The sequence below is a fragment of the Hevea brasiliensis genome, unplaced genomic scaffold (genome assembly GCF_030052815.1).
Source record: "Hevea brasiliensis isolate MT/VB/25A 57/8 unplaced genomic scaffold, ASM3005281v1 Scaf178, whole genome shotgun sequence".
Lineage (NCBI taxonomy): Eukaryota > Viridiplantae > Streptophyta > Magnoliopsida > Malpighiales > Euphorbiaceae > Hevea > Hevea brasiliensis.
The window spans coordinates 119,084-136,089 of record NW_026614671.1 but is presented as its reverse complement, the minus strand read 5'-3'; the positions used below and the strand labels follow the sequence as shown (position 1 = coordinate 136,089).

At 31.0% G+C, this 17,006-nt stretch overlaps 3 protein-coding genes across 3 annotated transcripts; 2 read left to right on the top strand and 1 right to left on the bottom strand.

Annotated features, from left to right (window-relative positions):
• Nucleotides 1–1,215: 1,215 nt before the first annotated feature.
• Nucleotides 1,216–2,492, bottom strand: LOC131176598 (uncharacterized). Its single transcript, XM_058141658.1, has 3 exons — nucleotides 1,860–2,492; nucleotides 1,530–1,674; nucleotides 1,216–1,387 (listed from the first exon to the last, which is right to left on the bottom strand). The coding sequence occupies exons 1-3, from the start codon at nucleotides 2,248–2,250 to the stop codon at nucleotides 1,342–1,344; spliced, it is 582 nt and encodes a 193-aa protein (XP_057997641.1). The 5' UTR covers nucleotides 2,251–2,492; the 3' UTR covers nucleotides 1,216–1,341.
• A 3,129-nt stretch (nucleotides 2,493–5,621) lies between these two features.
• Nucleotides 5,622–7,017, top strand: LOC131176596 (uncharacterized). Its single transcript, XM_058141656.1, has one exon. It carries the CDS (start codon nucleotides 5,753–5,755, stop codon nucleotides 6,899–6,901), a length of 1,149 nt encoding a protein of 382 aa, XP_057997639.1. The 5' UTR covers nucleotides 5,622–5,752; the 3' UTR covers nucleotides 6,902–7,017.
• A 3,708-nt stretch (nucleotides 7,018–10,725) lies between these two features.
• On the top strand, nucleotides 10,726–16,858 carry LOC131176597 (transcription termination factor MTERF9, chloroplastic-like). Its single transcript, XM_058141657.1, has 2 exons — nucleotides 10,726–11,873; nucleotides 16,377–16,858. The coding sequence occupies exons 1-2, from the start codon at nucleotides 11,084–11,086 to the stop codon at nucleotides 16,403–16,405; spliced, it is 819 nt and encodes a 272-aa protein (XP_057997640.1). The 5' UTR covers nucleotides 10,726–11,083; the 3' UTR covers nucleotides 16,406–16,858.
• The last annotated feature ends 148 nt before the right edge of the window (nucleotides 16,859–17,006 follow it).

The window sequence follows — 17,006 nt, the reverse complement described above, 5'->3', positions numbered from 1 at the left end:
ACAACATTTACTCTTATTTGAATAGATAATAGAGAAAAAAAAAATAAATTTCTCTAATTTTTCTTATTTAGACATTGATTTAAAGAGAGAAAAAGAGGAAAAAGAAAGAGAAAGGAAGAGAAAAGGCAATTTTCCCCTCTATTGTATTAACCCCAAAAGATTTTCCTCCAAATTAGAGGAAAATCAGGAGAAGTTGTTTATGTAAAAATTACTTCAATACCCTTCAAATGCTTCTGCTCTCATCTATTTCATTTCTGCTCTTTTTTGCTGTAAAAAGTGTCTTACATCTTTCATTATTTCTGCTCTTCTCTTTGCAGATAGATTATCTAGTTTTCTTGCGAGAATGATGCCTGCATTATTCTTGTTATGGAGATATGACTTTGCAAAAGAGGGAAACGAACCATCTTAGTGAGATATATTATTGGGCACTGCTAAAGGTAAAATTAATTTGCAGAAAAGAAGAATGCCTCTGAACATGAAACATACTATAATGCCACCTTTTTTTTTCCCTCAAAATATTAAATAATAAAAATTGTAATCAACGAAATTAAAATTCTATAAATTAATTAATTTCATTATAGCCTTGTTATATACATAATCTTACACAAGACATTAATTATTTGTAATTTACTAGTTAATTTAGTGAACTTTTGTACTACTTTATCGTTGAGGATCATCTATGTAATTTTACTTTATTAATTTGTTACTGTATACTATGCTTATATTTACTTTATCCTATGTAATTTTAGTTGATAGGGTGTTGCTTATATTCAAATAAGTTTATTTAAATTGAATTAATAACTAACTAACATATAATTATATTAAAGAATTATTCGTATTAATGTATGTGATATTAATAATTTTATATTATATATTTTTTAATTTTAATATGTAAAAATAATATAATGTCTTAAATTTTTTATTAATTATTTCATATTTTATTTTTATTATTTGTTCATTTTTCAAACTTTTTAATAAATATTTCATAATAAAAATAATTAAATTCTATTTATATATAATATGAATAAAAATATATGTGATAAGTATAAATATATAAATAAAACATATGGTAATATATAATAACTTACCTTCTAATAATAATAAGAATATAATATAATATCGAGAAAATAATTATTAAATAATTTATATTTAATATATAATAAAAAAATATGACCTAATAATATTATAAAAAAAATTAAAGGATAATAACATATAAAAAAAAATACCACATTTAAGGCAAATCCTTTGGGAATACATGCCTGAGCTTAGATAAAAACAAAAAAAAAAATAAATAAAAAATAAAAAAGGTGGATTTCTCTCCTATCCTAATAAATTTATCCATCATGAAGATTGAATTTTTTTTACTTTTCCTTCCTCCTCATTTCCCCTGCACAAATAAGGATGCAAACAAAGAATTAGTCTCCAACACCATTGAACTTCTATATCCAGTCAATTATCATTGATAGACAACAGTAATAAACAAGTTGGTCAATACAAAAGAGAAGTTACTAATACAAACAGAAAGTTACTCTAAAGCATCCATTCCCAATGGCAGCACCATAAGACCTCCAAGTATAAGAACTAGAAGAAAACCCCACAGCAGATATGTAAGCTGTAGAAGCAAAATCAGAGACTTTAGCTCCCAAAGCACCCCCATAAAAAAGTCGGGCGTACCTATAATCGAACATTGTGCAGATTTTAGAGTAATCACAAATAATATCAAGGGCAGAGTTGTTTAACTCGTACACAATCATAAATGCAACAAAATCCAACTGAACACAAGACAGATAAGAAACACCAAGTACGCTCTCAAAGAAAACATTTAACCTCAAGGATAAGAGTCAGAATCTGCAACCTACCACGCTTCTCTGCTGATTTGCAAAGTTGCATCAGCCAAATAGTGCCTGTAATAATCAACCCGCAACTGTCAAACACTTCTTTTATTGGTATAGTTCCTTTGGTGATATAATCAATGGAAGCCGCAAGCCCAATGCTAACCAGTCCCAGAAGACCCCCAATTTTCATCAAACCATGCAATTTCTTCATTAGCATTGCACCAACTTCTCTGTTCTCATTAGGGTCTCTTCCCGCGATAGGCTCCTCTCTTTCTTGATGCTTGAATTTGGGTATTTTGTTTGCATTATGGGATTTCTCAGGATCAGAAGGTGAATCTGAGCTTGAAAAGCATCTAGGTTTTTGATGAGTTAACTGGGTATCAATACTTGAACTCAAGGGTTTTGTTAAAGTCATTTCCTTGTTCTTCAAACCAGGGATTGGGGATTTCTCTCTAGTAAATGTTGAAAAAAATCTCGACTTTTCCACTGCTGACAGAGCAAAATCATGATTTTTGGTTGGGCTAGTAAAACTTAAGGACGATCTAACAAAATGCTCATTAGGGTTGAAGGGGTTTTGCTCTTGAGAGAAAGGAGAACTGGAGTAATGACGAAACAATCTAAAGACAGGGTTTTGCGTTTTTTGGAGATGAAATGAGAACAAACAACAGCTTAGAAGAGAACGCACGCGATATCAGAATAGAAGACATCCTCCTGGCTTAACCACTTGGAGAATTAGATTTTTGGTTGGGCTAGTAAAACTTAAGGACGATCTAACAAAATGCTCATTAGGGTTGAAGGGGTTTTGCTCTTGAGAGAAAGGAGAACTGGAGTAATGACGAAACAATCTAAAGACAGGGTTTTGCGTTTTTTGGGAGATGAAATGAGAACAAACACAAGAAGGAGACAGGTTTGACAGCTTAGAAGAGAGCCTACGCGACATCAGAATAGAAGACATCCTCCTGGCTTAACCACTTGGAGAATTAGAGTTTATACACAACCTGATTAGGAAGATTTAATCCAATCCCATCAGATTGGGAGGTTATCATTCATGAGATTAAGTGTTTGTTGTCAAATTATCCTCCTTTATCAGTAACATATATTCCTAGAATTGCCGACTCGCACGCTAACCCCCCCCCCAAGATCAGTTACCCTCTGTTTGGGAGGAGAGAGAGAAGCATAGAGTTTTACAAAGGAAAGTTTTTTGTGATTTTTAAATATTTATAATTTTTTAATATTTAAGAGAAAATAATTTTTTTTAAATATTTAAAATTTAAAAATTAAGTACTTCCTTAATTTATTAATTTAATAAGTTAAAAAATAAAAATTTTAAAAAATTATATTTTAGAAAATCTTCTATCCTTTCAAATAAAAATGTAAAGTTTATAAATCCTAAAAAACATTTAATTACTTTAAAAAATTCCTTCCCAATATTCTTTTATGTTAAAAAGAAAATGACCTAATTGCCGTAATTAGAATTCATATCGTATAATTCCTTTACCAGATTTATGTGTCAGTCATTCCATATAACATGACCTAACTACTCTAATTATAATCCATCTAAAATAATATACTTATTCTATTTCCAATCCTTATATATATATAATTTTAACATATATATTACCTATAATATTTATATAAAATATAATATGTGAAAGAGAAATATTGATTAAATTACTTTTAATTATTTATATTATTTATAATTATATTTTTAATATTTAATTTAATTTTAAAATTTATATAAATTTAAAATTCTTAGAAATTAAATTTTAATTATCTATATAATTTTAGAGTTTATATAAATTTAAAATTTTTAATTTTACTTATATTTAAAGTCTACTGAATTAAATTTTTATTATAATATAATTTTAAATAAAATTTTATAAAAATAACTTAATGATTTATATTATTTATAAAAATAGGAATGTATTTTATTTATATGAATAACTTTTTTAATGAATTCTAATAAATTTTTATCTTTATTTTATAATTACTTATATAATTTATTTTAATATAATTACATTTGAATTTACATAAAAAAATAAGAAAAAAATTAATTTTTATCAGTTAAATAATAAATTCTTTTATTGATATTGTTGAAATCGTCATTTAATTTAATTTTTTATTAGTTTATTAAAAAAAATTCATATAAAATAAATTTATATTTTTCTTAATTATAAATATATTTCTAAAATTTTTAATGATCACATTAATATATAAATTACTTCTAATTAAAATTAAATTTATATATATATTCAACAATGAAAAAAAAAATTCATATTCTTTGATTTATATAAAATATTTAATTAATATGCAATATATATTAAAATTATATGAATTTAAAATTTTTAAATAATAAATAATTACGTATAAAATATAAAAAGATTATATATAAAAAACATCATTTAAATAGATAAATATATTATTTAAAAAATTAATAATTAACATAATTTATTAAATTTCAATTTAATTATAAAATTAATATAATTAATAGGATAATTATAATTTATAATATTATTTTTTATTTAAAAATGACACATTATTAAAAGTTTAAAAATTTTAATGTTGTACATATAAAAATGTATACTATTTTTTTAATATTATAATATTATCATAATTTGGTAAATAATAAATATATAAAAAAAATTAAAAATCATAATTTAAATATATAATTGTTATTTTAATTTAATAAATTTATATTTAAATACAAACACAAATTGATAATTTAATTAAAAAAATCACAATTTCCATATAAATATAAGTATTATATCATTTAACATATTTTTTCTTTATTTAGATTCAATAATTTTTTTTCAAATTTGATGTTTAATTTTAAAAAAATTAATTTAAAAATATATTATAAATTATTTTGATAAAATATTTTATTATAAATCAAATAATTATTTATATATTTTTTACTATAATCATTTTAATTACAAATAACAATATATTAACATCAGTGATTTTTATTTTATTGCATGAATTTTTTATTTTTTAATAGAAAAAAAATATTTTAGTTATTACTTTATGATTTATAAATAATTTATTAATATTGATATATTTTCAATATTATTTTTAAAATTTTTCTCCATATCATTAAAAAAAATAAAATTATATAAAATATTATATATTAAATAAAAATTAATAATATTGATGTGTATAATTAATTTTATTAAATAATATTAAAAAAATAAAATTAAAAATAAAAAATTAATATTATATAAAATTATATCAAATTGAATTTATTTTACTATTATGTATAAATTTTTAAATAATATTAAAAAAATTTAAAAATTTTAAATTAATTACATATATATTATATAAAAATTATAAAATAATAAAAACTAATTAATTTTAACAAGCACAACATTTCTAAACTAACAAAATAATAAATAATTAAATTTATATATTTATAAAATATTTACCATTATAAAAATATATTATAATAATAAAATTTTCATTATAAATTTTATTTTTATAATTTTTTTATTTTTATTAATATATTTTTATTTTTATTAATTTAATTTAAAAATAATAAGCACATATATAATATATATATATATTATAAAAAATAAAATATAATAATAATAATAATTAATATATTATAATATTATAATATTATATTAAATAAAAAAATAAAAAAATAATATATAAAAATATTAAATTAGAGTAGAAAAGATATAATACATGTTAAAAAAAAACACTAGAATAACATTAATAGCTTTGATGGGAATTCAAATTTGATGACTCGCAGCTCTGAAGATAAGTTTAATAGCTAAAATTCATTGGTTAAAGCTTTACAAGTCGACAAAAATCTAGGAAAATCGGGCCATTCCTCAGGAAAACCTAGCAGAAACGCATCCCTGTAGCCATCAAATATAGATTTTATGTTTCTCTTCTAAAGTCTCTTTTCTCCCAATATGAAGAACAGCCTAATCGGAACCCATCTTTCTCAGATACAAAAACGTTTTCTGCGAGCATCTGCAATACCCTTCTCTTCCAATTCTCCATTGCCCACTGCCACTTCCTCACAGTCTTTTACAGTTCAACATCTCGTCAACTCATGTGGGATTCCCCTAGAATCTGCTCTTTCAGACTCCCGGAAGCGTCAGGTCGACGAGAATCACCTACAGAGAGCTCAATCTGTATTGGAAGTCTTGAAAGCTCACAACTTCACTGATACCCATGTGGCCAGATTGATCTCAAAACAGCCCCAAGTCCTCCATTGCAGAGTGAGCGAAAATCTCCAGCCTAAATTTGAGTACCTCATGAAAAATGGCTTTGTAGGTGAGCTTCTGCCTGAGCTTATTGTGTCAAATCCGATAATTTTGAGAAGGGCTTTAGATACTCAAATCAAACCATCTTTTGAGTTGTTGAGGTCTTATCTTTATAGTAATGACAAAATTGTATCGGCTATGAAGCGTAGTTCATGGTTGTTGACGTTTAATTTGAAGGGTACAATTCAACCAAATATGGATTTCTTAAAAAAAGAAGGTGTGCCTCCTCATATCCTCGAAAATCTTATTAAGTCGCATCCAAGAACTCTAATGCAAAAGCATCATAGGATGGTTTATGCAGTGAATACTGTTAAAAATCTGGGCCTTAAATCGACGTCTGGAATGTTTATACATGCTGTTAGAGTGATGATATCAATGAGTGAGTATACTTGGAAGAAGAAAATTGAGCTGATGAAGAGTTTTGGATGGTGTGAAGAAGAGATTTTGTCGGCTTTTGTGCGAGAACCGCTTTGCTTGGCTTGCTCAGAGGAGAAAATCAAGAATGTGATGGATTTCTACATGAACACTATGAAGTTGGAACCGCATACTATAATTGCGTATCCCAAGTTTCTTATGTATGCAGTTGACAAAAGGCTTCGTCCAAGGTATGATGTTTTGAAGGTTTTGGAGTCAAAGGAACCGATTGAAGGGAACAGAAAAATTGGATGGTTGTTCACAATATCTGAGAAGAAATTCCTTACGAATTATGTTAATAGGTATGCAGATGAAGTCCCAGGTTTATTGGAGATGTATGTTGGCGCCAAGAAATCTAAAAAGCTAGGTACTTCATAGCAAAGTTGTAAGTTTACATCAACAATGCAAAACACAATAGTAGCTATGTGAGTTCATTTCATATCATTTTGGATATTGGTTTCTTATAGTCATATCTTGGTGTTTTTCCATGACAATTTTGGTTCCGTTCCCTTAGTTCTTTGTCACTTTTCCCCCTTCTTTTGATGCATGTTGTTAATCTCTTCTTACTTTGTTTTTGAACTTCCAACATTAAGGACACAGCTTAACCATATGCACTCCTCAAAGTTCTTAAATTTTGATGTGAGAAAATCTTCTTCTGTTCTTATGGTGAATTTTTCTTGTTCCTATGGTGAATTTTTCTTGTTCCTATGACACCTTTGGAAGGACTGCCTAACCTTCAACTTTATGTTATCGCTAATCTAAAATCTGTGAGAACTGAAAAAATATGACAAGCAATTAGAAAAGAAATTCCCTTTGTAACGTGGTAATCAATTAGACAATAAAGCCTCACGGTAACACCAAAACACTAGGTTCAAATTTGTTAATTAATACAATAGAAAAATCATGATATTAGGAAAATACAAAAGTTAGAAAAGATCCGGACTTATACAGCTTATAGTAGAGAAACCGAAAACAAAAAGTGCTTCCGTATCTCTCAGCATTTTAGGGAAGGCTGTCCTCTTAATTGGTCAGGTCCATGCAAGCTGAAACTTTGTCTCCATCTGCAGTGTTCAGGATTTTCACTTTCTTTAACCGGTGACTTCTACTTATCAGATTGGCATACCTCTGAAAAAGAGGTACTCTTGTTTTGTAAAGCATTGGAAGTGGACTACATGTGATAGCTTTCATTGTATTTCTTTGCAAGGGTTTGACAATTGGAAATATACTGGCCAAGGTGGCAACATTTTTGTTTTCAGTTCTAATCTTAATGCTTCTAGAAGAGGGAAGATTACTTCAATTGGTAGTAGTGGATGTAGAAGGGAAATGTACATTAATGTTTTTGTCATAGCTGCCACAACATACATGCACACAAACTAAATGATTGAAAGATGAAGAATCATTGTGTATTCCCAGATTGGGATTGTTTGCATATGAATGTGAAATCAGTAAATCAGTTTTTCAACCTTTTTTATTACTGTGGAAGCTATGCATATACAGACCTTTTTTTATAGTACTTGCTATAAAAGTTTCTCTTAGGTTGGCAACTTGTGCTTTTCTTCTTTTCTACCCTTTCTCTTACTTCTTCACAATCTATACTCTATAGAGAAATAGACTTAACAAATCCATTAGCCAACTTTTAATTTGCATTTAGACACGATGAATGAGGGAGCTGGGCTGTAATGAAGGCAGAAGCTTTGTTGGTAAATTGTACATTTGCAGTTATTTCTTATCTACACAAACAAATATTTCAGGGAGAAAACAGTAGTATAGATGGAACTCCTGTTGGTAAAGACATAAAGTCTCAGGATTCTGCTATGAGCTCTGGCTCTAATATCCCATGATTATAGCAAGGACAGAGGTTAGAAGGAAAGCATTCCTGTGAAACACATGGCTTCCCCTCTCTCTCTCTCTCTCTCTCTCTCCTGTTGAAAAGGGCAACAACATTTTCTATTCCTTTTCTGGAGATTCATTGTGGTTAAAATGTCTCTGCTGAGAAAGAGGTAATGATTGGTTTGTTTAATTGTCCAACTGTAACAAAAATGCGTTGCAATGTGTATGCATGCCTGAAGCTTCAAGCAGGGAAATAAAGGTGAGAGAAAAACTGGGGTTGTTGCAGCCCAACGATTCAGTCATTAAAGAAGAAGAAGAGTGTGTGGAGAGGAAGGTTTTTGACATTTGTGAATATGTTGATGTCCCCTCTCCATGGCGTCTTTCCTGTGATCTTTATTCCAGCTTCGTAGAAACACAGGCCATCAGGGCTATTTCCTCCAAGAACCCTCTTCCCTATAGCCTTGCAAGCAATACTAGTCTCTTCGTTGTTTTGTTCTCTCTCTCTCTCTCTCTCTCTCTCTCTCTCTCTCTCCACATCCCACACCCCACCACCCAACACAACCACCACCAACCCCCACCACCCAATACTAGGGTTTTGGTGAATGCTTTCTCAATGTGAAAAAGCTTGAGAAGTCAGATCCCACTCTAACAAGTTATGGATTAGATGTCATAAGCTCTGTTTGAACTTCATTTGATTGAAAATGTCAGAATATGAAATTCATCAACCAAAAAAGCACAATGATGTTGCTTCTAACACTTCTTGCTCATATATTACAAGTGGCTCCAACAGTGAGGGCATCTTCCAACAGCTGGATTCAAGTTCTTTGGGTACTGTTTTCATGTTGTTGTGGCCATGCAAGGGGGCTCAAGTGGTATGCATGGTGGTGGAAGCCATAGCTGATTCATAGGTTTCACACAATTTGTAAGGGGCAAAACTAATTCTTGGATTTTTTTTTTCTTCTTCTAGTTCTCTTCTTCGACCAGTTTCTTGCACATTGTATTTTTCAAAAAAAGTGAGTGTATTAGGTTATTGATTTTAGTTCTCCGCAGATTGTAATTTTGATTCCTGAAATTCATGGAACTTGTTGCTTTGTAATCTTGTCAAATTGTAATTTTAATCCCTGAAATTCCTAGAACTTGTTGATTTGTGGCTGATTTTGATTAATTATTTGTTGAGTTTGTTGATTTTGCATTTGTTTTTTTGTCTTTATTATTGTGTTTGGATTTGCATAAAGAAGTAGAGGAGACAAAAATGGAGAAGGATTGAGAGCCAAAGATGGAAAAAGATGGTAGAGACAAAAGGGAAAGAGAGACAAATAATATGGAGAGAGAGAGAGAGAGAGTGAGATGGAGATGGAGCGTGACAGGGAGAGAAATGAGGAAGAGAGAGAAGGGAAGCTACAAAAATGAGTGAGGGAATATAAGTGTTATGGGAGATTATGGTAAAGCTTAATTAATTATTAACTAATGACAAAAATATAAAAGCTTGAATGGAATGACTAATTACTTAAAAAAATAAAAAATTAACTCGTTTTACCTTTCATTGTATAATTCATTGATTATTACTTGATTTATTGGATATCTATTAAATTAAAAAAAATTAATTTTTTAACATAATTATCAAAATTTATGAATGCGAAATGATAATTTTTAAGAACAGTAGAGTAATTCACTCATACTAAAAAAAATTATAAATTTAGCTTTTTTTTTTATAATGGTTTAGTATTTATTCACTTATACTAGCTTTTTAAATGAAAAATTAAAAAAATTAATTTTTAATTTTCATAATTTTACTAAAATAAAAAAAAAACTTAAAATAACAATATTTTTCTTTATAATAAAATTATGTTTTTAAATATAAAACAATAATTTTATTAATATTTAAAATGAATAATTATTTAAAAAATTATTTATATTAAAAAATTAATCATATTATTGTAAAATAAATAAATAATATATTTTAAAAACTTTTTTAAAATAAAATAATTTTTTAAAATAAAATAAATTTTTAAATATGTTTATAATGATTTATTTTTTAATTACAAAAAATATGAATAATTGATTTAAAATTTTTTAATTAAAAATTATTTGTTATTATTTTTTTTTCATATTTATTCTCTTTTCAATAAAAAAAATGAAAACTAAAAGTTTTTAGAAAATGAAAAATGGATATGATATCCATAAGTAAAAAGCGTTTACTGTTTATTATGGGTCGAAACGAGTCGACTCAAATCTAGCAAACTCGGCCCATTCCTTTGCAACAGGAACCCTAGTGGCCTTGCAGAAACCCTTATCTGTCACCATATCTTTCTCTGCAAATCAATGCTTTGTTCATTAATCTGGACCTTGTGTTCGTCTTCTATAGGCTCTGTACTTCCAAAATGACCAATACCTTAATAAGAAACTTTCTTTTTCAGGTACAAAAACGTTTTCTGCAAGCATCTGCAATACCCTTCTCTTCCACTTATCCATTGCCCACCACCACTTCCTCTTCGTCATTTACAGTTCAATACCTCGTGAACTCATGTGGGCTTCCCTTAGAATCTGCTATATCGGCCTCCCAGAAGTTTCAGCTCGAGAAGAATAAGCTACAAAAAAGCTCAATCCGTACTGGAAGTCTTGAAAGCTCACAACTTTAGCGATACCCATGTGGCCAAATTGATTGCAAAGTGGCCTCCAGTCCTCCAATGCAGGGTAAGAGGCAATCTCCAGCCTAAATTTGAGTACCTCATGAAAAATGGCTTTGTGGGTGAGCTTCTGCCTGAGCTTATCGTGTTAAATCGGACAATTTTGAAAAGGGGTTTAGATACTCATATCAAACAATCTTTTGAGTTCTTGAGATCTTATCTTAATGATAATGATAAAATTGTAGCGGCTATTAAGCGTTCTTCTTGGTTGTTGACGCATGATTTGGAGGGTAGAATGCAACCAAATATGGATTTCTTAATAAAAGAAGGCGTGCCTCCTCATTGCCTAGAAAAATTTATTACGTTGCAGCCAAGAGCTATAATGCAAAAGAAGCATAGGATGGTTTATGCAGTGAATGCTGTTAAAAATCTGGGCCTTCAACCGACGTCTCGTATGTTTGTACATGCTGTTAGAGTGATGATATCAATGAGTGAGTCTACTTGGAAGAAGAAAATTGAACTTTTGAAGAGTATTGGATGGAGCGAAGAAAAGATATTGTCGGCTTTTGTGCGAGACCCACTTTGTTTAGCTTGCTCAGAGGAGAAAATCAAGAATGTGATGGATTTCTACATGAACACTATGAAGTTGGAACCGCATACTATAATTGCGTATCCCAAGTTTCTTACGTATGCAGTTGACAAAAGGCTTCGTCCAAGATATGATGTTTTGAAGGTTTTGGAATCAAAGAAACTGATTGAAGGGAACAGGAAAATTGAATGGTTGTTCACAATAACTGAGAAGAATTTCATGAAGAATTATGTTAATAGGTATGCAGATGAAGTTCCAGGTTTATTGGAGATGTATGTTGGCGCCAACAAAGCTAAATATATAGGTACTTCATAGCAAAATAGTAATTTTACATCAACAATGCAAAACTCATTAGTAGCTTCGTGAGTTCATATCATATCATTTTGGATACTGGTTTCTTAAGGTCATATCTTGCTGTTTTTTCATAACAATTTTAGTTCCATTCCCTTAGTTCTTTGTTGCTTTACCCCCTTCTTTTGATGCATGTTGTTAATCGCTTCTTACTTTGTATTTGAACTTCCAACATTGAGGACACAACTTAACCATATGTACTCCTCAAAGTTCTTAAATTTTGATGTCAGAAAATCTTGTTCTGTTCTTATGGTGAATTTTTGTTGTTTTTATGACACCTTTGGAAGGACTGCCTAACCTTCAACTTTATGTTATCGCTAATCTAAATTCTGTGAGCACTGAAAGAATATGACAAGCAATTGGAAAAGAAATTCCCATTGTAACATGGTAATCAATGAGAGACTAAAGCTTCAGTAACACCAAACACTAGGTTCAAATTTGTTAACTAATACAATAGAAAAAAATCATGATCAAGGGAAAAATAACAAAGTTAAAAAGATCCGGACTTAAACAGCTTAAACTGAAAACAAAAAGTGCTTCCGTATCTCTTAACATTTTAGGAAGGCTGTCCTATTAGTCGGTAAGTTCCATGCAAGCTGAAACTATGTCTCCATCTGCAGTGTTCAGGGTTTTCACTTTCTTTAACCTGTGACTTCTACTTATCAGATTGGCATACCTTTGAAAAAGAGGTATTCTTGTGTTGTAAAGCATTGGAAGTGGACTACATGTGACAGCATTTCTTTGTATTTCATTGCAAGGGTGTGAAAGGTCATTTATTGCATCAAACTCAAGAACGAAACATTGGGTATGTAGAATTTTGGGCTGATTAACAGAGTTAACGGGGAAATACACTGACCAAGGTAGCAACATTTTTTCCAGTCTTAATTTTATTGCTTCTAGAGGAGGGAAGCTTACTTCAGTGAGCATTGAGAGTGATGGATGTAGAAGGGAAATTTACAGTAATGTTTTCGTCATAGCTGCTACAACATGCACAGACAAATATTGCAGGAAGAAAACAATGGTGTAGATGTAACTCGTCTGTAGAGTCAAAGGATTCTGCTATGAGCTCAGGCTCTAATATCCCATAATTATAGCAAGGATAGAGGTCAGAAAGAAGCATTCCTGAGCTACATATGGCTTCCCTTTTTTCTGTCTCTCCTGTCTAAAGGGCAATGGCATTTTCGATTCCTTTTCTGGAGATTCATTATGATTAAAATAGTGTGTCTATTGCAAAAGAGGTTAAGATTAAAGGTGAGAAGATTTTTGGTTGTTGCAGTCACTGAAGAAGAAGAAGAACACGAAGCGGAAGGGTTTTGACCTTGGCGACTTCTGACAGGTGATGTCTCCTCTCCATAGCGAGCGTCTTTCTTGTGATCTTTCTTCCAATTTCCAAAAAAACAAGTAATCAAATTAAACATCAGGGTTGAGATAAGCAGCAGCGAAATAATGATAAGATGAAGAATTTGTCATTATTTTCGACTTTGTTCTTGAATTTTAATAATTAAATTAAAAAAAAATTATTTTCTATGAAAACGACTTAGGCTTTAATTAGTCTCCTGTTTCTATTATCATTGAATCCGATTCAGAAGGCTTGATTTCTGCCGTTAAAAATGGTCACTCGAATGTTTGTTGGGAAGTCCAAGCCTCAGTTCAATACATTCTGCATTTCTCTCATCAGTTTGAAGCAGTTCAATTCTCTTATATCAGAAGCAATGGGGTTGCTCATAACCTTGCAAAGCTTGATTCAAGAACCAGCTTCCATGTAATTGGCTTATAGCCATTCCTTCACCCATTCTGAAGGCTCTTGTCTCTGATGGATGTAGGTCTGTGTAATTAATCCAAAAAAAAAAAAATAATAATAATAAAATTAGTCTCCTGCTTCGATAGAATTGGAAGGTACAAATCGCTTATATTTATTGTGAAACTACTAGGAATACAGATTGATTGTCTTCAGTAGCTTTGGACTTCCACTTATTTCACTTATTTTAAGTCTTTCCTCTAACTGATGTGAAAAATTCTTGTATCATTTAAGCTTTGTGTTCTCATTTTTAGGTAATGCCGTAATGGTTTATTGTTTATTAAGCAAACTCGGCCCATTCCTCTACACGAGGGAACCCGTGGCCTGGCAGGAACCCTTCTTTGTCACCATCTCTCTCTTCTCTCTCTCTCTGCAAATCTATGCGTTGTCCATTAGTCTGGACTTTGTGTTCGTCTTCTAACGGCTCCTTACTTCCAAAATGTCCAATACCCTAATCAGAAATCTTCTTTTTCTGGTACAAAAACGTTTTCTGCAAGCATCTGCAATACCCTTCTCTTCCACCTCTCCATTGCGCGCCTCCACTTCCTCTTCGTCATTAACAGCCTTGTGAACTCTTTTGGGAATCCCTTAGAATCTGCTCTTTCAGACTCCCTGAAGTGTCAGCTCGACGAGAATAACCTACGGAGACCTCAATCTGTACTGGAAGTCTTGAAAGCTCACAACTTCAGTGATACCCATGTGGCCAGATTGATCGCAAAGCGGCCCATTGCAGCGTGGGCAATAATCTCCAGCCTAAATTTGAGTGCCTCATGAAAAATGGCTTTGTAGGTGAGCTTCTGCCTGAGCTTATTGTGTCAAATCCGACAATTTTGAGAAGAGCTTTAGATACTCATACTAAACCATCTTTTGAGTTATTGAGGTCTTGTCTTTGCGGTAATGACAAAACTGTAGCGGCTATTAAGCGTTTTGACGTTTGATTTGAAGGGTACAATGCAACCAAATGTGGATTTCTTAATAAAAGAGGGTGTGCCTCCTCACAGAGTGGGAAAAATTATTACGTTGCAGCCGAGGGCTATAATGCAAAAGCATCATAATATGGTTTATGCAGTGAATGCTGTTAAAATTCTAGGCCTTCAACCAACGTCTCGAATGTTTGTACATGCTGTTAGAGTGATGCTATCAATGAGTGAGTCTACTTGGAAGAAGAAAATTGAGCTGATGAAGAGTTTTGGATGGAGTGAAGAAGAGATTTTGTCGGCTTTGGTGCGAGAACCAGTTATTTTAGCTTGCTCAGAGAAGAAAATCAAGAATGTGATGGATTTCTGCATGAACACTGTGAAGTTGGAACTGCATACTATAATTGCGTATCCCAAGTTTCTTTTGTATGCAGTTGACAAAAGGCTTCGTCCAAGGTATGGTGTTTTGAAGGTTTTGCAGTCAAAGGAACTGATTAATTGGAACAGGAAAATTGAATGGGTGTTCGTATTAAGTGAGAAGGATTTCCTGAAGAATTATATAGATAGATATGCAGATGAAGTCCCAGGTTTATTGGAGATGTATTTTAGCGCCGGCAAAGCTAAAAAGATAGGTACTGCATAGCAAAATAGTAAGTTTACATCAACACTGCAAAACAAATTGCTAGCTATGTGAGTTCATTTCATGTCATTGTGGATATCGGTTTCTGAAGATCATAACTTAGTGGTTTTTCATCATAATTTAGTTCCATTCCATTGATTCTGTCTCTTTTCCCCCTTCTTTTGATGCATGTTGTTAATCACTTCTAACTATGTATTTGAACTTCAAATTGATGTCACAACTTAACCATCTGCACTCAAAGTTCTCAAATTTTGATATCAGAAAATCTTGTTCTGTTCTTATGGTGAATTTGTTCCTGTGACACCTTTGAAAGGACTGCCTAACCTTCAACTTTATGTTATTGCCAATCTAAATTCCGTGACAAAAATATGACAAGCAATGAGAAAAGAAATTCCCAATATAAAGTGGTAATAAAATTACAGAAACTTCACAGTAACACTAAACACTAGATTCTAATTTTTTAACTAATACAATAGAAAAAATAATGGTGGCAGGGAACTAACAAAGTTAGAAAAGATCCAGAATTACACAGCTTAAATTCGAGAAACCTAAAACATTAAGTGTTTCCATATCTCCTAACATTTTAAGGAAGGCTGCCTATTCTAGCTGAAACTGTGTCTCCATCCGGTCTTCAGGGTTTCCACATTCTGTAACCTGGGACTTCTACTTATCAGCATGACATACCTTTGAAAAAGACTCTGTTGTAAATCATTTGAAGTGGGCAACATGTGATAGCATTTCATTGTATTTTTTTGCGAGGGTATGAAAGGTCATTTATTGCATCAGATTCAAAGCATTGGGTATTTAGAATTTTTGGCTGATTAACAGAGTTACTAGTTGTGAAAATTACTGGCCAACTTTGCAGTCTTAAATCTTAATTCTTCTAGTGGAGGGAGACATACTTTAGTGAATAGTGGTGGATGTAGAATGGAGATGTACATTGATGTTTTTGTCGTGGCTGCTGCAACATACATGCACAAAGGTTTCTCTTAGGTCCCCAACATGTGCTTTTCTTCTTCTCTACCTGTTCCCTCACTTCTTCATAATCTATGGAGAAATTGACTTAACTGATCAATTAACCAAATTTTAATTTGTTTTTAGACTTGAAGAATGAGAGAGCTGGACTATAATAAAGGCAGAAGCTCCTAAAGTTGAATTTAGTGCTCATACAGTTGCAGTTATTTCCTATCTACACAAACAAATATTTCAGGAATAAAACAGTATTATAGATGTAACCACTGCTTGTTGAGTCAGGATTCTGCTATGAGGTCTGGCTCAAATATCGCATGATTATAGCAGGGACAAAGGATAGAGTGAAAGCATTCTTGAGCTCTACATGGGTTCCCCTTTTTTCTCTCTCTTTTCTAAAGGGCAACAACATTCTCCATTCCTTTTCTGGAGATTCATTATGGTTAAAAAGATAGTATGTATGTGTAATGGCTCATAACATTATATCAAACTGTACTGGTCCACTGAATAGGTAAATATGTGTATTTATTATTTGCCAACAAAAAATCTTCTATCACCTGGTGCATTGCTTGGATTGTGAACAAAGCCTGCAAATGTTTGTTAATTTATTTCTTCTGGCAGAGAATTTCTTGTGATCATGTATTGCATACACAAGAATTCCATCTTATAACCCCCAAAAACTGCTTTTCCTGACAATTATGTTGAGGCTTTAATTTATTTTCAGAAATGGACAACCATATGTTTAGAATTTCAATAATTTAT

What these genes read in the sequence shown, in the direction of transcription:
- LOC131176598 (XM_058141658.1), bottom strand. Translation starts at nt 2,250, where the DNA reads ATGACTTTAACAAAACCCTTGAGTTCAAGTATTGATACCCAGTTAACT. An exon ending in CAAATCAGCAGAGAAGCGTG is followed by an intron (nt 1,675 to 1,859) that starts GTAGGTTGCAGA and finishes GTTCGATTATAG; the next exon opens with GTACGCCCGACTTTTTTATG. An exon ending in TTGGGAATGGATGCTTTAGA is followed by an intron (nt 1,388 to 1,529) that starts GTAACTTTCTGT and finishes TTATTTGTGCAG; the next exon opens with GGGAAATGAGGAGGAAGGAA.
- LOC131176596 (XM_058141656.1), top strand. Translation starts at nt 5,753, where the DNA reads ATGAAGAACAGCCTAATCGGAACCCATCTTTCTCAGATACAAAAACGT.
- LOC131176597 (XM_058141657.1), top strand. Translation starts at nt 11,084, where the DNA reads ATGAAAAATGGCTTTGTGGGTGAGCTTCTGCCTGAGCTTATCGTGTTA. An exon ending in CAACAAAGCTAAATATATAG is followed by an intron (nt 11,874 to 16,376) that starts GTACTTCATAGC and finishes ATTTGTTTTTAG; the next exon opens with ACTTGAAGAATGAGAGAGCT.